The sequence below is a fragment of the Eumetopias jubatus genome, unplaced genomic scaffold (genome assembly GCF_037043125.1).
Source record: "Eumetopias jubatus isolate StellerSeaLion01/CBP00866 unplaced genomic scaffold, mEumJub1_p1.0 scaffold_8, whole genome shotgun sequence".
Taxonomy (NCBI): domain Eukaryota; kingdom Metazoa; phylum Chordata; class Mammalia; order Carnivora; family Otariidae; genus Eumetopias; species Eumetopias jubatus.
The window spans coordinates 83,595,059-83,617,055 of record NW_028274814.1 but is presented as its reverse complement, the minus strand read 5'-3'; the positions used below and the strand labels follow the sequence as shown (position 1 = coordinate 83,617,055).

General features: G+C 37.4%; 1 protein-coding gene and 2 pseudogenes across 1 annotated transcript; all 3 read right to left on the bottom strand.

The window, feature by feature from the left end:
• Positions 1-5,207: 5,207 nt before the first annotated feature.
• Positions 5,208-6,339, bottom strand: LOC114225733 (olfactory receptor 6C4-like; annotated as a pseudogene).
• A 989-nt stretch (positions 6,340-7,328) lies between these two features.
• Positions 7,329-13,528, bottom strand: LOC114225732 (tetraspanin-3 pseudogene; annotated as a pseudogene).
• Positions 13,529-20,744: 7,216 nt separating this feature from the next.
• Positions 20,745-21,695, bottom strand: LOC114225889 (olfactory receptor 10A7). The gene has a single exon (XM_028125735.1). It carries the CDS (start codon positions 21,693-21,695, stop codon positions 20,745-20,747), a length of 951 nt encoding a protein of 316 aa, XP_027981536.1.
• Between the last annotated feature and the right edge of the window lie 302 nt (positions 21,696-21,997).

Genomic DNA, 21,997 nt, shown 5'->3' with positions numbered 1-21,997 from the left:
CTTGAAAAAAGTGTGGAAGTTATTAGAGAAACCCTTACTGGAGAAATAAAAGAACTAAAATCTAACCAAGTCGAAATCAAAAAGGCTATTAATGAGGTGCAATCAAAAATGGGGACACTAACTGGTAGGATAAATGAGGCAGAAGGAAGAATCGGCGATATAGAAGACCAAATGATGGAAAATAAAGAGGCTGAGAAAAAGAGAGATAAACAACTACAGCATCACGAGGGCAGAATTCGAGAGATAAGCGATACGATAAGACGAAACAACATTAGAATAATTGGGATCCCAGAAGAAGAAGAAAGAGAGAGAGGGGCAGAAGGTATTGGAGCAAATAATAGCAGAGAACTTCCCGAATGTGGGGAAGGAAATAGGCATCAAAATCCAGGAGGCACAGAGAACCCCTCCCCAAATCAATAAAAATAGGTCAACACCCCGACATCTAATAGTAAAACTTACGAGTCCCAGAGACAAAAAGAAAATCCTGAAAGCAGCTCGGGAGAAGAGATATGTAACCTACAATGGTAGAAACATTAGAATGGCAACAGACCTATCCACAGAGACCTGGCAGGCCAGAAAGGACTGGCATGATATCTCCAGAGCACTAAACGAGAAAAATATGCAGCCAAGAATACTATATCCAGCTAGGCTATCATTGAAAATAGAAGGAGAGATCAAAAGCTTCCACGACAAACAAAAACTAAAGGAAATTGCAAACACAAAACCAGCCCTACAAGAAATATTGAAAGAGGTCCTCTAAGCAAAAAGAGAGCCTAAAAGCAGCATAGATCAGAAAGGAGCACAGAGAATATACAGTAACAGTCACCTTACAGGCAATACAATGGCACTAAATTCATACCTTTCAATAGTCACCCTGAATGTAAATGGGCTCAATGCCCCAATCAAAAGACACAGGCTATCAGATTGGATTAAAAAACAAGACCCATCAATATGCTGTCCGCAAGAGACTCATTTTAGACCCAAAGACACCCCCACATTGAAAGTGAGGGGGTGGAAAATGATTTACCATGCTAATGGACACCAAAAGAAAGCTGGGGTGGCAATCCTTATATCAGACAAATTAGATTTTAAAACAAAGACTGTAATAAGAGATGAAGAAGGACACTATATCCTACTTAAAGGGTCTATCCAACAAGAAGATCTAACAATAGTAAATATCTATGCCCCTAACGTGGGAGCAGCCAATTATATAAGGCAATTAATAACAAAAGCAAAGAAACACATTGACAACAATACAATAATAGTGGGGGACTTTAACACCCCCCTGACCGAAATGGACAGATCATCTAAGCAAAAGATCAACAAGGAAATAAAGACTTTAAATGAAACACTGGACCAAAAGGACTTTACAGACATATTCAGAACATTCCATCCCAAGGCAACAGAATACACATTCTTCTCTAGTGCCCATGGAACATTCTCCAGAATTGATCACATCCTAGGTCACACATCAGGTCTTTACCGGTATCAAAAGATTGGGATCATTCCCTGCATATTTTCAGACCACAATGCTTTGAAACTAGAACTCAATCAAAGAGGAAAGTCAGAAAGAACTCAAATACATGGAGGCTAAAGAGCATCCTACTAAAAAAGGAATGGGTCAACCAGGAAATTAAAGAAGAATTAAAAAAATTCATGGAAACCAATGAAAATGAAAACACAACTGTTCAAAATCTTTGGGATACAGCAAAGGCAGTCCTGAGAGGAAAGTATATAGGAATACAAGGCTTTCTCAAGAAACATAAAGGTCTCAAATACACAACCTAACCCTACACCTAAAGGAGCTGGAGAAAGAACAGCAAATAAAGCCTAAACCCAGCAGGAGAAGAGAAATCATAAAGATCAGAGCAGAAATCAGTGAAATAGAAACCAAAACAACAGTAGAACAGATCAACGAAACTAGGAGCTGGTTCTTTGAAAGAATTAACAAGATTGATAAACCGCTGGCCAAACTGATCAAAAAGAAAAGAGAAAGGACCCAAATCAACAAAATCATGAATGAAAGAGGAGAGATCACAACCAACACCAAAGAAATACAAACAATTATAAGAACATATTATGAGCAACTCTATGCCAGCAAATTAGATAACCTGGAAGAAATGGGTGCATTCCTAGAGATGTATCAACTACCAAAATGGAACCAGGAAGAAATAGAAAAGCTGAACAGACCTATAACCACTAAGGAAATGGAAGCAGTCATCAAAAATCTCCCAACAAACAAAAGCCCAGGGCCAGATGGCTTCCCACGGGAATTCTACCAGACATTTAAAGAAGAATTAATACCTATTCTCCTGAAACTGTTCCAAAAAATAGAAATGGAAGGAAAACTTCCAAAGTCATTTTATGAGGCCTCCATTACCTTGATCCCAAAACCAGACAAAGACCCCATCAAAAAAGAGAATTACAGACCGATATCCTTGATGAACATGGATGCAAAAATTCTCACCAAAATACTAGCCAATAGGATCCGACAGTACATTAAAAGAATTATTCACCACGACCAAGTGGGATTTATCCCTGGCCTGCAAGGCTGGTTCAACATCCACAAAACAATCAGCGTGATACAATACATTAACAAAAGAAAGAACAAGAATCATAGGATCCTCTCAATAGATGCAGAAAAAGCATTTGACAAAGTACAGCATCCTTTCTTGATCAAAACTCTTCAGAGTATAGGGATAGAGGGTACATACCTCAATATCATAAAAGTCATCTATGAAAAACCTACAGCGAATATCATTCTCAGTGGGGAAAAGCTGAGAGCTTTTCCCCTAAGGTCAGGAACGCGCCAGGGATGTCCACTATCACCACTGCTATTCAACATAGTATTAGAAGTCCTAGCCACAGCAATCAGACAACAAAAAGAAATCAAAGGCATCCAAATCGGGAAAGAGGAAGTCAAATTCTCACTCTTTGCAGATGAGATGATACTGTATGTGGAAAACTCAAAAGACTCCACCCCAAAACTCCTAGAACTCATATAGGAATTCAGTAAAGTGTCAGGATGTAAAATCAATGCACAGAAATCAGTGCCATTCCTATACACCAACAAGACGGAAGAGAGACAAATCAAGGAGTCGATCCCATTTACAATTGCACCCAAAACCATAAGATACCTAGGAATAAATTTAACCAGAGGCAAAGGATTTGTACTCAGAAAACTATAAAATACTCATGAAAGAAATTGAAGAAGACACAAAGAAATGGAAAAACATTCCATGCTCATGGATTGGAAGAACAAACATTGTGAAGATGTCAGTGCTACCTAGAGCAATCTACACATTCAGTGCAATCTGCATCAAAATACCATCCACCTTTTTCAAAGAAATGGAACAAATAATCCTAAAATTTGTATGGAACCAGAAGAGACCCCGAATAGCCAGAGGAATGTTGAAAAAGGAAAGCAAAGCTGGCGGCATCACAATTCCAGACTTCCAGCTCTATTACAAAGCTGTCATCATCAAGACAGTATGGTACTGGCACAAAAACAGACACATAGATCAATGGAACAGAATTGAGAGCCCAGAAATGGACCCTCAACTCTATAGTCAACTCATCTTTGACAAAGCAGGAAAGAATGTCCAGTGGAAAAAAGACAGTCTCTTCAACAAATGGTGTTGGGAACATTGGACAGCCACATGCAGAAGAATGAAACTGGACCATTTCCTTACACCACACACAAAAATAGACTCCAAATGGTTGAAAGACCTAAACGTGAGACAGGAGTCCATCCAAATCCTAAAGGAGAACACAGGTAGCAACCTCTTTGACCTCAGCCGCAGCAACTTCTTCCTAGAAACATCACCAAAGGCACAGGAAGCCAGGGCAAAAATGAACTATTGGGATTTCATCAAGATAAAAAGCTTTTGCACAGCAAAAGAAGCAGTCCACAAAACCAAAAGACAACCGACAGAATGGGAGAAAATATTTGTAAATGACATATCAGATAAAGGGCTAGTATCCAAAATCTATAAAGAACTTATCAAACTCAACACCCAAAGAACAAATAATCCAATCAAGAAATGGGCAGAAGACATGAACAGAGATTTTTCCAAAGAAGACATCCAAATGGCCAACAGGCACATGAAAAAGTGCTCAACATCGCTCGGCATCAGGGAAATCCAAATCAAAACCCCAATGAGCTACCACCTCACACCCATCAGAATGGCTAAAATTAACAAGTCAGGGAACGACAGATGTTGGCAGGGATGTGGAGAAAGGGGAACCCTCCTACACTGTTGGTGGGAATGCAAGCTCGTGCAACCCCTCTGGAAAACAGTATGGAGGTTCCTCAAACAGTTGAAATTAGAGCTACCATTCGATCCAGCAATTGCACTACTGGGTATTTACCCCAAAGATACAAATGTAGGGACCCGAAGGGGTACGTGCACCCCAATGTTATAGCAGCAATGTCCACAATAGCCAAACTGTGGAAAGAGCCAAGATGTCCATCGACAGATGAATCGATAAAGAAGAAGTGGTATATATACACAATGGAATATTATGCAGCCATCAAAAGGAATGAGATCTTGCCATTTGCAACGACGTGGATGGAACTGGAGGGTATTATGCTGAGTGAAATAAGTCAATCAGAGAAAGACATGTATCATATGACCTCACTGATATGAGGAATTCTTAATCTCAGGAACAAACTGAGGGTTGCTGGAGTGGTTGGGGGTGGGAGGGATGGGGTGGCTGGGTGATAGACATTGGGGAAGATATGTGCTATGGTGAGCGCTGTGAATTGTGTAAGACTGTTGAATCACAGATCTGTATTTCTGAAACAAATAACGGAACATATGTTAAGAAAAAAGAAAAAGAAGAAGATAGCAGGAGAGGAAGAATGAAGGGGAGTAAGTCAGAGGGGGAGACGAACCAGGAGAGATGATGGACTCTGAAAAACAAACTGAGGTTTCTAGAGGGGAGGAGGGTAGGGGGATGGGTTAGCCTGGTGATGGGTATTAAAGAGGGCACATTCTGCATGGAGCACTGGGTGTTATGAACAAACAATGAATCATGGAACACTACACCAAAACAAATTATGTAATATATGGCGATTAACATAACAATAAAAATTAAAAAAAATAAAAATATAATAACAAACACTTTAATGTTATAATAGTGTACATCTACAGTCTTCCAAACATTTATTTATTATTTATTATTATTATGAACCTCAGTTAGTTTCACCTTCTTGAAAACATTGTTATCTTGCCGACCATATCTTTGAAGGCTATTTTCACTTGCTTGCTCCTTAGGGTATAGATGAAGGGGTTCAACAGAGGGGCAACTGAGGCATTTAAGACAGCCACTCCCTTATTAAAAGTTAGGATTTATGTACAGAAAGATACAACTTCCATAAGAAAGTGAGACCACAATCATGTGAGGGAAACATGTCGAAAAAGCTTTATTTCTTTGTTGCACAGAGGGGATTCTCAGAATTGTCCTGATAATGTACATGTAGGAAAGAAACACTAACAGCAGGGCGAGGATGAGGGTAATTCCAACAGAGATAAACTCCAGCCTTCCTATGAAATGTGTGTCTGAACAGGACAGAGGCAACAGCACAGTCTAGTCACGGCAGTAATGATTGATGACATTGGCTGCACAGAAAGGCAGCTGGAGAGTCATTACATGCGGCACAATGACAACCAAGAAACCAGAGAACCAGGAACACAGGACAAGTTGAATGCAGAGTCTTCTGCTCATTAAGGCTGTATAATGCAGGGGTTTACCAATGGCAATGTAGCCATCATAGGACATGGCAGCTAAAAAATAAAATTCAGTTGCTCCCCAAAGGATGGCAAAAAAGTACTGAGGGGCACCTGGGTGGCTCAGTCAGTTAAGCGACTGCCTTCGGCTCAGGTCATGATCTCAAGGTCCTGGGATCAAGCCCCGCATCAGGCTCCCTGCTCCGCGGGAAGCCTGCTTCTCCCTCTCCCACTCCCCCTGCTTGTGTTCCCTCTGTTGCTGTGTCTCTCTCTGTCACATAAATAAATAAAATCTTAAAAAACAAAAAAAGTACTGAGTGAAGCAACCAGCAAAGGAGATAGTTTTATCTCCAGTTCCAATATTGACTAGCATTTTGGGAACAAAGACAGAGGTAAAAGATATTTCCAAAACAGAAAAATTCCGAAGGAAGAAATACATAGGAGTCTGGAGGCGATAATCCATCAGGGTCAGAGTGATGATGGTCAAGTTTCCCATGATGCTTAAGACATAAGTTAGCAGCAGAAAAAGGAAAAGCACAGCTTGAAGTTTAGCATCATTTGTCAGTCCAAGGAGAATGAATTCTATCACTGATGGCTGGTTTCCCATCATTAACTTCAGACAAATTAAGATAGAAAATAATAATGACATGGAGTGATTAACACATTTTTTGATTTTTACTTTATAATTAACAAAGGTTTTGCTTCTCAGGAACATTTTCAATTACTCTCACCATTTTTTAAATTCATTTATGTTTTCCTTCTTAAACTTTCTATTTTGATTTTCCTCTAAGTTATTAGATGCTGTCATATGTATATAGACAAATCTAAAACAAATGTAGAGAGTAGATTTTATTTGATTAAACAGATTTCTTAAATCAGCCTTTTAACTCTCAGTTTATTAGCCAACAGAGTAAATATAAATCAAGGTATGAACTATAGGAATAAAATTGAACTTGGTTGTTTTCTTCTTTTTGCTGTTGTATATTTTTTCTTATTTCAATTTTTCTCATTTTGAATAATAATTCTGTGCACCTACTGAGCTCTAAGCTTAGATTGCTATTTCCCTTAATTTTTTTTTATTCTAAAATCTTTCTTAACAATTTTATGCTGTTGTTATCTTATTAGACTACAGTATATGTTTTTTTAAAAGGACACTGACAAAGGGCACTATTTGGTGTTAACTTTAACCACGGCTCCCCCCACACCCCCCCAAAAACCTTTGGCCCAGAGTTCTCCATCATGAAGATTGAAAGGGCCCAGTGATACGCTGGCAGCAGCCCCATTACTCCATGACGGTGGCAGAAGCAGCTTAGGCTCCCTTTGACTCTCCCACACTATGTGACCTGCAAATGGTTCTGAAATTAGAACGTATACTGCTATACTTAAAAACTTAGGGACATGGAGAGTCAGCTAGAATAGAGGAAAAGAAAGTCCTAGGTGGGTAGGGAGGTAGGTTGGGCACACTGAAGAGCCAAGTTGCTTTGTCCAACACCTGTGTACTTTAACTAAATGAACTCAGGCCGCCAACACAGTAGACCTCCTCAATTCACCTTCCACATCCGAACAAGACTAAAAAGCTCAGGCTTGTGTTTTCTACTATGCATAGGTTCTGCCGGTGATGAGGAGCTCATAAGCAGGTTCTCTACTCCTTCTGCACAACATGGTGCATGCACACAACATGCCCAGCAGCTGAGTAGCTGCAAATGCGGCGCCTCCCAGATAATATGCATCATGACTTCTTGTAGCTTCTTCACAACTAGAGCCTCATATCCCTCAGCATAGAGGTCAGAGGGGTGGGCTGGACTGCCATTACAGCTGCTGGTGGTCTCTCTGCAGCAGCTAAGAGGGACACTCTGGTTTTTGGTCTCTTGGAACCAGTCTGTGTTTTCCCAGTCTGACTAGCTGTGAATTCCACAACAGTGTGGCTGACTCTGTATGTGATCAGTAGCCTGGCTTGCAGCATCAGGGTTGGTCCCATGGTCGGTCTTATACACTCTCGGCATGCTGCCACCTCACTCTCCACCTCTGCTCTGTAAACGTATCCCAAAACCACTGCAACAGCTTCTGCGACAAAAACCAAGAGTAGAATGATGACATTTGTGGCCAGGCCATGGCGGCTTTCTTGGTTGTGGCACAGCAGCCAATTAGGCCAACAATGAGAAGCAGGGCTCCCATAGCTATGATCACTACAGCAGAGATGAGAGCATACACATCTTCAAAGAAGTGGCCATAGTCATCATAAGTGATAAAGACACAGGCTCCCCACACAGCATAAAATACCAGCTGCCCCCTGGAAGATAAGGTTGGGAAACACCAGCAGGGTCTTGGATGGGTTGATGCCACACTGGCCCCTTGTGCGGGCAGCGTGCTGGGGCCCTGCTCTGTGAGAGAGATGCACTCACCTAGTGAGGTGGCAATAGCTGGCTCCGGCGTCTCCCCACAACCAGCTCCCTCCTTGCAGTAGCACAGCCCCGGCCCCAAGCCTGATGATTTCCCCCTTAATTCTTTTTTTTTTTTTTGAAGATTTTATTTATTTATTTGAGAGACAGAGAGAGTGAGCAAATGAGAGAAAGAGAGCACAAGCAGGGGGAGAGGGAGAAGCAGACTCTCTGCTGAGCAGGGAGCCCCAAGCAGGGCTCTATCCCAGGACCCTGGGTTCACCACCAGAGCCAAAGGGAAACACTTAACCAGCTCAACCACCCAGGCGCCCCTTTCCCTTAATTCTTAATAAAGTCTTAGGAATTCATATTACTTACAGTTCTTCAGTCATGGCAAGGGCTCAATAAATGCTATCACCATTTAATACAGATATATGGATTAGTCGGTACTTGGCAAAACGTTAAATCAAAATAATCTCACTGATTGTGCTTTCTTGCTGTATGCAGGAACTGTCCACCAGCAAATTACAGTTCCTTAAATGTCAGCTCAAGCTCAGCCCTTCATACAATTGTATCTAACAATTGCAATCAACCATAATTGTTTTTCCTCTTCTTTATTAAAATTTATCACAAGGGAGCCTGGGTGGCTCAGTTGGTTAAGCGACTGCCTTCGGCTCAGGTCATGATCCTGGAGTCCCAGGATCGAGTCCCGCATTGGGCTCCCTGCTCAGCAGGGAGTCTGCTTCTCCCTCTAACCCTATCCCCTCTCATGTGCTCTCTCTCAAATAAATAAATAAAAATCTTTATAAAAAAATAAAATAAAATTTATCACAACATAACACTCAGTCATAAAGTCAAATTTTTTTCCAGTTACATCAAGTATGTACACTTTATCTGTCCAACTTTAACATAAATAAATTACCCACACAAATAAGGTCTTATTTCTCTATATCTTTTATACAGAGACCAGAAAATTGTACAGATTTGGTAAAAATTTTAATGTAAAATATTTTTTGACTTTTTTAGATTCATAGCCCTATTTTATTAAATGCTATGGTTTTTATGCAAATAAAAGTTCCAATTAAGCTTATGCATATAGCTCTTCAGAATTTTCTTTTAATATTTTTCATCATCAGACTCAAAGAACTATTACTAAGAAAGCTTTTCTCTACTCAAAAAATTATAAAATTCGTTTCATTTTAACAACTGTTTTACTACATACATTGACATATTTTCAGATTACACTATGTCACTATGTAATAAGTTAGTAATAGTCACACATCATATATTCTTATCAAGGTGAAAACTCCAGAAGTATTTAATACAACAAAAGAGCAGTTTTGCCAACTTAGGAAGGCTGATTGTCTAGAAGAATTATATCTGGAAAATTTCAGGGTTCCTAACATAATTTCAATCAATTTGCGCTTTTGTAGATAATTGTTTCTTTTGTTAAATACCTTTATATTAACATATATAAAAAGCATAATATGCTAGGCACTTATCAGTGTTATTAAAAATTCTGTTTTGTTAAAGATAATTAGATTAACGTATCAAGAATGTAAATTTAAGTATCAGTTGAAATAATGGCTATATATATCTGAATGTATTATCTTGACTATAATGAGTGCAGATAAATAAATGTAGGAAATTAAAAATTATGCACAAATAATGAGCTTTATGACATTTTATATGCAGAAAAACATTAGGGCACACCTCTTCCACTATGACAAAAAAGCTCATTAAATTGTAATATTGCTACAATTAGTTGAAATAAATCTTGGGGATTGGACAATTGGTAATGATATTCTGTTTCTACATGAAAATAGCTGGTGTCAGATAATTTGGAGATATTGATGTTAATCTTCCAGTTCGAGATCCTAGCTATTAATTAAGACGGAAAATTGTAACTTAGAAAGTACTCGGGCTATTGCATTCACTAAAGAACATTAAAGTCCTGAAATTTCCATTGTTTAAACAATCATATTTTTTGATACAATGAAGACTTTATAATTGATTCCCACATAATAGAAACCCTTTACTGAATAAATAAATGTGTCCAAAAATAAGAACATAAACAACATTTATATATTAGTAAGTGACATCATCACCTACTAAATAAAAGATGAACAAAATGAGAATTTTTATATAAGAAGAAAAATTTATATCAACCAAATTTCTTTCAGCAAAAGATGATAATCCTTTATAATAAAGGATATAATCCTTTATATATATATAATGAATGTATATAATAAAAAATCTCTTTATAATAAAGATTATTGCTATTCCCAGAAAAATAATATATATACCATATGTGATATATACATAATCATATGTATATATGATCAAATAATAAATACTTGACCCAAAAAAGATTTATTTGGCAAAAATATATTTACTCAAAAGATTTACTGCTAGGACACTGCTTTTTTCCTTAAAAAAAAAAAAGGTTTATTTGTAGTTAAAAGGATGTGGAAGAATTTTCCCAACCTTCTCTGGGTAACTTCGGTTATGAATACCTTCTCCTAAAGTAAAATCATCTCTACAATGAATTGTATATAACTTTCATATTTAGCCTCTGCCTCCTTCTGTGGTGGATCTCTTTGCTAGTTTAAGAAGCACTTAAGAGGAAAGTTAAGAACATTGAATCCATGACAAGTAGGAATGGGCATCATGGAAAAATAGAAGAAAGTGTGATTTGATTTTCTTTAAGCTCTATTCTGTGAATATGGTGTAACATTTTCTGCCTGAAAATATGTATATATGCTAAACTGTCATATTTTGAATTATTACCTACATTTGCTTAGAACAATCAAAATTTTATTTAAAAAGAATATGTACATAGTTGTGTCAACAAGCAAATATGAAAGGTAACAGACAAATCAATAAAGAGACTATACATCTCTAGTTCAGTGCAGCCATCACCAGCCCTCTCCTACCTCAAACAGGTGAATCAGTTCTGCCTTAGTTTCAAATGAGCTCCTTCTGTGGTTAAATCAGAGAATATAAAGGTTTAGGACCCACTGGGAAATGGTCCCTGGGTCATCAGAATTTGTCTGCTCCAAAACACTCAGGAATGCCTGACTTTCTGTTTCAACAAAGATAGGTCAAATTAGCAGGTAAAAAGAAGAAACAAAGAGCATATAAACAGATTGAAATCCCCTGCCAAGCCTTCCTTGCCATTCCATTGCTCTTAGAATTTATCTATCACTATTTTTTCTTACTCATTTTGGTTTATGTGAATGGATATCTTGCTATTCTTTTGTCACCCCCCACCCATGGTCAACTCAAAGCCTTTGCAATGGCTGTTCCATCTTTCTGTGATGTTCTTTCTCCAAACATCACATGACTAGCTCCCTCATATCACTGAGATCTCAGAATTGGGCATGCCTCAGGGGAAGCTTCCCTGATCATACTATCCAAGATAGCCACTACTCAATCACTGTCTAACACCTTAACTGGCTTGATATTTTATACATAGTAGATTTTTTTTGTTGTTCACACCACTCTTAAATTTTGTTATTTCCTTATTTGCTATGTGTTTATTGTCTAGCATCCTCACTAAACTGTAAGCTCCACTAAGTGAAGGACTTTATGTACTAGCTTCTCTGTATGCCTGTGGAAGTTTCTGGCAACTACCAGTTTCTTTATGATACATCAGGGTGTTTATATATATATATAAATGTATTCCCTACAAGAAGGACCCACAGCATGATACCTTTGCTGAATAAATATTTGTTGAGGATTTATTTAAGCCAAATTAGATGTCTAAATTAGATATTCTGTTTTACTGATGTATAATTGATTTATACTGAATTTTACATGTTTAAAATATATAGTTTGATTGTTTTGAGATATGTCATGAAACTATGAGAACTTCACCACAATTAAGAAAATAAATAGACCCATCCAACCCTAAAATTTTCTCATACCCCTTTTAATATCCCTTGCAACCCACCTTATGCTCTCACATGGTAGATAAGTTTACTGGGAAAAGATTTATTAGCTTTGCAACTGCATGGGTGTTATTCAAAAGAAGAAGGAATAAAGGGCCTATTTTTACCAACTGCCACTCTAATTTATCCAATTAAACATTATAAGCATAAAGATATTCAGATATTTTGTTTCCTTTGCATATTTTCCACAAATACTCAACATCATGGCATTACCATTTTTTCTGTAGTTTTAAAATATAGCATATAGCAAATGCTATTTATAGCTATTCTTTTTTTAATAGCTGTTCTTAATCACTTTTTTTGTCATAAATCCCAGTGAGTAAATGCATGTTTTATTTTCTAAAAGGTAATTTATTGGGACTCTACTGAGAATAGTGGTATCTGGGGGTAATGGGGTGGTTAGGAATATTTTCTAACTGCAGCTAGAGTTCCTGGTGAGATCAAAGTAGTGATATGATCCAGAAGGTAAGTGGAAATCCATGCAAAGAGTCCAAGAAAAGATGGAAAACAATACTGGAAGCTTGGGGATGAAGTTAATATTCAGAGAGACAGATGAAAACAGGGAGATTTCAATAAATCAGGTGGGTAACAAGAAACTTAAGTAGGCTCTGTTACAGTACATGGTTAACATTTATAGCTTCTCTGCACCGCGCTGTACTGTGGGAACAATTTAGTTAGAGTTAAGATAGATCCGACAAATGTGATCCTTAACCAGGATTTATGAATTAGTCATGCATCTTTTATCACTTTGCCATTTCTACATAACAAAGCTCCCCCAAATTTAGGGTCTTAAAACAACAAGCAGGTATTATTGTTCATAAGTCTGTGGTTCGGCTAGGCGGTTCTGTTGATATGGACTGGGTTCTCCCACATCCTGGGGAATCAACCAGCTGTGCTCTCGTCTAGAATGGCTTCAGCAGGGATGAATCAGCTCAGCTTCAATAGATGTCTCTTCCAGCAGACTAGCCTTGGCTTGTTCTCATGTGAATTGTGTGGGTGCAAAAGAGAGAGAGAGAGGATGCATGCTTGGCTTCTTGATTGTTACACTCTGAACCCTCACAACATTCCCCTGTCGCATCTCTTTGCAAAAGCAAGTCACAGGACTAGGCTAAATTCAAAGGATGAGAAACAGACATTTTCCTGCTGAGTGGAGCTGCAGAGTAACATTGCAAAGGACATGGCCATTTTCCTATCCATCCACCACACAGCTCATGAAGAATCACCTAATCACTATCAAAGCTGTGGTGACCATATTGGGTCCTAGGGCTACCATAAAAAATTACCCCAAACCGGTGGCTTAAAACAATAGGAATTTATTCTTTCACAGTTCAGGAGGCCAGAAGTTTGATAGCTCTGAGGAAGAGTCTGCTCCATGCTTTTCTTCTAGTTTCTGGTGCTGGCCAACAATCCTTAGTACTCCTGGCTTGCAGCTGCGTCTCTCCAGCTTCTGCCTCCATCTTGACATGGCTGTCAGTCCTGTGGATCTGTGTATCTTTATGTCTCTGAATCTCTCCTTAAATAATGACCCTAGTCATTGGATTTACAGCCCATCCCAATCTAGTATAACCTTATCTTACACTGATTACATGTGTAAATGTCCTATTTCCAAATAAAGTCACATTCACATGTATCCGCTATTAAGAGTACGACTTATCTCTGGGAGGACATAGTTCAATTCACAACAGTGATCATATATATTGTATGGAATATGCTGAAGAGAAATCAAATACCCTGATAATTATTAAAAACATAAGCCTGTAAATTAAAAAAAATAAAAGCCAAATCTATAAACAAGTGTATAAAAAAAAGAGAAAATGCCAATTAACATGCAAAGAGCTTCTTTCACTTTCTTTTTGCCCTTCGCTGTCTGTGTTCCCTTGCCAAACACAAGGCATGCTTCTTTTTCAACTTAAAGTTAAGCTCCTTTTGCAAATTTGTTCATGAAAATTCCTACCCCATCTCCAAACCACTTTGCCATTTATAATCCATACATTAATATTTATTGCTGTCAAATTTTTGCTTCATATAATTTTAGAACTTGCTCCTTTATAGATGATCAAAGTGAGTCTCAAAGAGTTTCTATCTTGACCAAGGTCAACAAGATAGTTAATGAAAGAGCCAGAAATAGCACCTAGGTTTTTATTTTTATTTTCAGATTTCACTAATTTTATTTTTTCCCACTTTATTGAGATGAAATTGACATATAGCACCATATAAGTTTAAGGTATACAGTATAATGTCTTGACATATGTATATTACAAAATTATTACCACATAAGTTTAGTTAATATCCATAACCTCATACAGTTACAAATTTTTTTTCCCTGTGATAAGAACTTTTAGGATCTACTCTCTTAGCAATTCTTAAATTTACCATACGGTGGCATTAACTGTAGTCATGTTGTTGTACGCTGCATCCCCAGTACATATTTATCTTATAACTGGAAATTTGTACCTTTTGACCAACTTCATATATTCCCTACCTGTACACTTTGCCAGTGGTAACCACAAATCTGATCTTTTTTTCTATGAGTGTTTTTTAGATTCCACATATAAGTGAGATCATACATTACTTGTCTTTATTTGCCTGACTTATTTTACTTAGCCTAATGCCCTCAGGGTCCATCCATGTTGTCATAAATGGTAGGATTTTCTTCTTTTTGATGGCTGAATAGTATTCCATTGCATATATGTATTGTAAATATATTTTACATTGTAAATAATACTGCAATGAATATGGGTGTGCATATATCTCTTTGACATAGTAATTTCATTTCCTTTGGATATATATACCCAGAAGTGGAATTGCTAAGTCATACAGTAGTTCTCCCTTTAAATTTTTTGAGGAAACTTCATACTATGTTCCATAGTGGCTGTTCCAATTTACGTTCCCACCAACAGTGTACAAGGATTTTTTTTTCCATATCTTCCCCACTATTTGTTATCTCTTGTCTTTTTGATGATAGCCACTCCAACAAGTCCAAGGTGATATTTTACGGTGGTTTTAATTTGCATTTCCCTAATGATTAGTGGCTTTGACCACCTTTTCATGTATTTCTTGGGCATTTGAATATATTCTTAGGAAAAATATCCATTCAGGTCATCTCCCCTTTTTTAACTGGATTATTTGGGGATTTAAGCTATTGAGTTGTATGAGTTCTTTATATATTTTGGCTATTAATCCTGTATCAAGTTTATAATTTGCACATACATTCTCTCATTCCATAGGTTGTTTTTGCATTTTGCTGATTGTTTCTTTTGCTGTGCAGAAGCTTTTCAGCTTGATGTAGTCCCTCCCACTTGTTTATTTTTTTATTTTGTTGCTTTTGCTTAAGGTGTTATATCCAAAAAATCATTGTTAAGACCTATGTCAAGAAGCATTTTCCCCGCTTTGTTCTAGGAGTTTTATGGTTTCAGGTCTTACAGTTAAGTCTTTAATTTGATTAAATGTTGTGAGTGGTGTAAGATATGGGTCTAGTTTCATTCTTTTATGTGTGAATATCCAATTTTCCTACCACAATTTATTGAAATGACTGTCTTTTCTCCATTGAGTATTCTTGGCTCCTGCATCAAATATTACTTTATGTGTATGCATCTAGGTTTTAAAAAGTAAGATTACTTTTTTTCTACCACATGTTTGTATTTACTTTATTCATATATGGGTTTTGTTCACATTAAAATTTTTAAAAAAGTGATTAAACAAATTATCAATTTTTTTCTATCAAACATTTCTCTACAAATTTGTCAATGGTTGTAGAGAGAAAATATATCCAACTAATCTAAAATTAGTAATGTCATTATAGTTTTTTTATTTTATTTATTTTTGCAAGAGGGGGAGAGGGAGAGCACAAGCAGGAGTGGGGGGAGGGGCAGAGGGAGAAGCAGACTCCCCACTGAGCAAGGAGCCCGATGCGGGACTCAATCCCAGGACCCTGGGATCATAACCTGAGCTGATCTGAGCTGAAGGCAGGTGCTTAACTGACTGAGCCAGCCAGGCGCCCATCATCATAGTTTTTAAGACCACATCCAAAGGCCCTGTTTTAAAATTATTTCTGCACCATCTTCAGATGGCCTTAAAACATACACAGAAGGTTATTACCATCTAATTTATGATGAAGAGGGGTTTCTCTCTCTACATATCAATATATTCCATATATACATTCACATATGCAATTTTTTCTTCTAGATTTAGAATGTTCATTTCATAATTATTCTGTGCAAGCCATTTTGGTGGAACTTACAAATTAATTCAGTCAAATGACATTCCTGATTTGTTCTTTAACCATTAGACTTCTTCATTAAAACAAAACAAAGAAAACCAAAAAACCTGAAACTGACTTTTGATGATTTACACAGGAAAGATATTGAAAAGATGTTGAAAAGTATACTGCATATAAAATGGGAAGGGAAATGCAAGAATAAGAAGCAGTCAGGACCACAGTGAAAATCCAGATTCAGTTGTGTAAACACACTGATGTGGCCAGAACGAAAACATGGACATTAGAGTTTAAGCTTGTACTACCAGCACTGGACGCTGGGGACTGCCACTGCCACTGCAGTCTCCACTGCCCCTGGACACTGGGAGCTGCTGGCTTCATGTGAACCCCCACTGTCACCATTTCTTTGCATCCTTAAATCAGAATTCAAAATCTGATTAGTAGAGCTTAGCGTACAAGCCCACAAACTAGCTCTAAGGGAGTCTGGTAAAATACTATCTGGCCTTCACTTTCTCCATGGAAATGGTTTTTGCCTTTCTGAAGACACAAAATGAAGAGTCCAGAGGCTAAGTGACCAGTAAATCATCACTGTTCCCTCCTTTCTGAATATACTGAATTGTAGTAGCACAATGAAAACTCACATGACTTTGTGACAAACCTGTGACAGAGATGATGGTGATGGGGGATAAATAGTTATTGAGTATAGGATCCTGAATTCAAAATAATGATTATCTGACTACCTAGTATGTAGATTTCGTTCCATAATGAATCAGCATTTTAAGTACATTTTATTCACTCAACTATTTGAAAATCCACAGCACTCACTAGCAATATTATTTTATAGTAAGAGTTTATAAATGTGCATGTATGTGCATTTTGTTGCATTGATTTTGGCAATTGAGAATTTTGCTTTAATCTTCTCATTATATAACTGTATTGTTATTAATTGCTCTTAAGTTTTGTCTCCTAACCAAAATTAAAACTCTCTTGGGGAAGTGTTATTTCCTGCCTTTTAAATATAAATATAAAACAATGCTATACATTGGATTGGATTCACTAATTTGACCTGACTACCATTGAAATAAAGCAAAGATAGACTTTTTAAGCTACATTGAAATATCAACATGTTAATTGTTCTTCTTACCTCAGCTCTCATACATGTGACAGGATTGGATAACATGTAAAGGAACTGATCTAACCAATTCTTATTTTAGGAGTACCAGGTTTGGCCTTTGAAGACATCCTCCAACATTCAAACTTATGGACATTTGGAAGAAATATTTCCAGAAATGCTTCTAAATAACAATATGGGGTATATATGGAAGAGATCTATGAAACTGTAAACTTAGGAAAAACTCCTTACAAAATGTTTTTTTCACTACAACTAAAAAAGTGAATCATATCACCATAAAAAAAGTGATGAAAATATTTGTCCAAAGAAAACTCTGGAATTGTTGTTAGTGATGAAAATTTTAGCATTTTTGGGGGTGAACAACTCATCAAATGAGTCCTTTTAATCATCTCTTCAGATATAATAACGACTCTATTAATTAGCTTTGGGAACTCTAAAGAAAAAATCAATTTGTAAATTGAGGATGACAAGCTTAAAAAAAAGTCTCTTCAAAGACTTTGTGACTCTGTGACTTACATCAAATTTAATAAAACTCTATGAAACATAATAATTGTATTATAAATTCCCTGAAGAAGCCATGGATTTTAAATTACATAAGATATGCAATAAGTGAATGCCTTATGAACATTTTTGCTTGCATCTTACAGGAAGAAATGAATTTTACGTTTCACTCAAAATATACTATATGCATAACTAAAGCATACCCTTTCATATATGGGATCCAATCTATATTTCCTATTATTCTAACAATAATACTATCAAACACTCAGGTAATGTTTACTATGTATCAGGTGTTTCCATAAACTCTTTTCATAAATTGCTATGTTATTCTATCCTTGATTTTATTATGCTAGCTTATTAAACACATACACATGCACTACTAAACTGATTTTACAACCTCACAATCTACTCGTGAGTCACATTCAAACAGAAGAAACCCAGGGACGCCTGAGTGGTTCAGTGGGTCAAGCATCTAACTCTTGATTTTGGCTCAGGTCATGATTTCAGGGTCGTGGGATTGAGCACCATGTTGAGCTCCATGCTCAGTGGGAAGTCTGCTTGAGATTTTCTCACTCTCCCTCCACCCCTCTGGCTGCACTTTCTCTCTCTCTCAAATAAATAAATAGATCTATTAAAAAAAAAAAGAAAAGAAAACCATTACAACGGTCTTACCAGATGGTCACTGAACTTAGTAACTTTAATTTGGAATATGTGAGTTAGGCTTAAACAATTAAAAGGCCATTGAAGGAGAAAGATTTAAAGGTATTGATATTTCCTACCCCGAACTCCCGTTATGCTCAATGGATACAAACCTCAGGAAATCACAATTAAATTAAAATAGTCATCACAAGTTGCAAATTTGTGATGATTTTAAATTTTTTCTGGGATTTTGACCAAGAATGATAGAAGGTAGTTGCTGCTTAAAGAAAAATCTATACAATTAAGAAAAACATTGGCTAATGAAGACTTAGAGCAACAGATATTATTACATATAAATTGCATATTCAAAGCCAATATATCTTTATGAGGGTGAAAATATGAAATTTTCCAAAATTACATTTGGCTCAATTTCATTTTGTCTTCTTAGTTGATAAGGCATTTATGGCCTTAAAGACAAACTTCCCATGTATAAGTGGTGCTTTATCAGGCTGAAAATGTCCTAGAGATTTTTAAGAAGTTAACATATTGAATTTCAAATGCAGAAAGATCTGAATTTGAATTCTCGTGGCTACCTCTCAATAACTCTTTGCCCTGTCAAGATACTTAAATTTTCTAATCCTAATTCATCTTTTATGAAAAATAAATGTATAATAGGATCTACCTGTTGGGTTGTTGCAAGGGCATTTTTTAAAAGATTTTAGGGGCGCCTGGGTGGCTCAGTCATTAAGCATCTGCCTTTGGCTCAGGTCATGATTTCAGGGTCCTGGGATCAAGCTCCACATCGGGCTCCCTGCTCAGCGGGAAACTTGCTTCTCCCTCTCCCACTCCCCCTGCTTGTGTTTCTGCTCTTGCTATCTCTCTCTGCGAAATAAATAAATAAAATCTTAAAAAAATAAAATAAAAAATTTTATTTATTTATTTGAGAGGTAGAGAGAGAAAGAGCATGAGCGGAAGAGGGCAGAAGGAGAGGGGGAAGCAGACTCCCTGCTGAGCAGGAAGCCCAATATGGGACTCTGTCAAAGGACCCTGGGATCATGACCTGAGCTGAAAGTAGACGCTCAACCGACTGAGCCACTTAGGCAACCCACGAGGGCATTTATTAATGATAGTGCCTTGATAAATCATGTTTGCTGTTATTATCACTACTCTTGCTTTTACTGTAGTGGCAAGCAAGTATTTCTCGTTTAAATTCTAAGAAGTAACAGCTAATTAATAAAAATTAATAGGGGAGCCTTGGTAGCTCAGTCACTTGAGTGTGGGACTCTTGGTTTTGGCTCAGGTCGTGATCTCAGGATCATGAGATTGAGCCCCCTGTCAGGGTTTGTGCTCAGCCTGGAGTCTGTTTGAGATTCTTTCTCCCTTCCCCTTCCCCTCTCTCTCTCAAAAAATAAAATAAAAATTAATAGATGATTAAGCCAATGATCAAAGAAATCCAGAACCATGTTATGAAATATTTATACTAGGGTAATCTTATATAACCTCATTTAAGCAGCAATCTATATAAAGAATTTGCACCATGAATTCTTGGCAACTACAAGTCTCCACTTTTCAATACATCTTTTAAAAAGTTACTTAAAATACATTACAGGATTATATTTGCATCATATTAGCTGCAGAATATATAGGCGTCTGTGGTGCATATTTTCATTTATGCTTCATAACTTTTCAATTCTGATCTGAGCCCCACAAGGCTGGCCTTTATATACTGCATCGACAGAAATTCTTGTCCTCTGTCTCAGATTTGGTTTGATGAAGAAAATGCATCAGCAGATGAGAGTCAGAATAGCATAAGGCTGGGATGGCTGCCTTCTACTAAAGAACAGAGCTCCTGTTGTGTGACTTTTACTTATAGTTGTAGCAGCCTCCAGGTTCCAAGTAATACTTCTTCTCCTGCCCCTTCATATCAAGACATGTGGAATTTTCATCATATGAGCTGTGTGACAATTATTTAGCCTTGCCCCCAATTCGGAAATAGCCCCCTCATAAAGATTCTCTCCCAATTATCCCAACAGGTACCATCTCTCTCTTGCTGGGAGTCTGAGAGATACACTGAGAGCCTCCCATCACAGCAAGAGACACTGACAAAATCAGAGCAAATCTTGTACTCCTTTTAAGCTTTTGTCTGTGGGTTCTGCTGCCCCTACTTTGTTTAGAAGCACTACGCAATAGAACTCAAAACACATCTAACTTCTGCAAGACTTTTCGAGTAACTGTCCTCTTGACTGCCCCCTTAACTTCATTGTTCCTTAGGCTGTAGATTATGGGGTTTAACATAGGAGTGATGACAGTGTAGGACAATGACACTAGCTTCTTGCTCTCGGGGGACAGGTTGGATTTGGGCCGTAGGTAGGTCAAGCTGGCTGTTCCATAGAAAAGAGATACCACAATAAGGTGTGATGAACAAGTGGAGAATGCTTTCTGGCGACCAGTAGCAGAGGACATCCTCAGGATGGTTATTATAATGCGGGTGTAGGAGACCAAAATGAGGGAAAAAGGAAACATGATAAACAGTAGTGTGGAGGCAAGTGCTTGCGTTTCATACCTGGTTGTATCCTGAGTGACAAGTTTCAGCACTGGAGGACCATCACAAAAAAAGTGGTCTATGGCATTTGGTCCACAGAAAGGAAGGGCCATCAACCAAGCTGTTTGTAGCATAGAGACAGGAACACCAGACATCCAAGAGCTGACAGCCATCCATAAGCATAGGGACCTATTCATTATGACTGAATAACGGAGAGGGTTACCAATGGCCACAAAGCGATCATATGCCATCATAGACAGGAGAAAACATTCAGAGCTGCCAAAGAAGAAGAAAAAGTACATCTGGATCCCACAGCCTACAAAAGAGATGATTTTCCTTGGAGACACTAGATCCACCAGCATCTTCGGCACCATGACCAAGGTAAAACAGACTTCAAGAAGTGATAGGTTTCGGAGAAAGAAGTACATGGGTGTTTGAAGAGCAGGATCCACACTGGTGACTATGATGATAAGGAAGTTGCCCAACAAAGTGACTGAATAGATGATGAGGAACAAAATAAAGAGGGAAACTTGCATCTCAAGGTTATTTGTAAAACTGAGAAGAATAAACTCAGTGACTCTGGTGTGATTTTCACAAATCATATCTTAGACTAGTTTCTCTGTAAGAATCAAAGTATGTGCATGAAAGGATATTGTTTAATTATAGATATAACCTTAAAAATATCAATAAAAGCCATAACTGCATCTCTGTGCTCACACATCTCACCATTCTATTTCTCTGAAGCAGAAAGAATGTTTAAAATAAGATAAAAGTAAGGAAAAAGATATTTTGCATGAATCCTACTAATTGCTTTACACCTAGGTGCAGATTTTGTCTTGTCGGTGGTCACAGTCTGTAGCTCATATTCTTCGTCAAAGGCATGTTATTATCACAATTAAGTAGA

Excerpts from the sequence above, each read along its gene's own strand:
- LOC114225889 (XM_028125735.1), bottom strand. The coding sequence starts at position 21,695 with ATGATTTGTGAAAATCACACCAGAGTCACTGAGTTTATTCTTCTCAGT.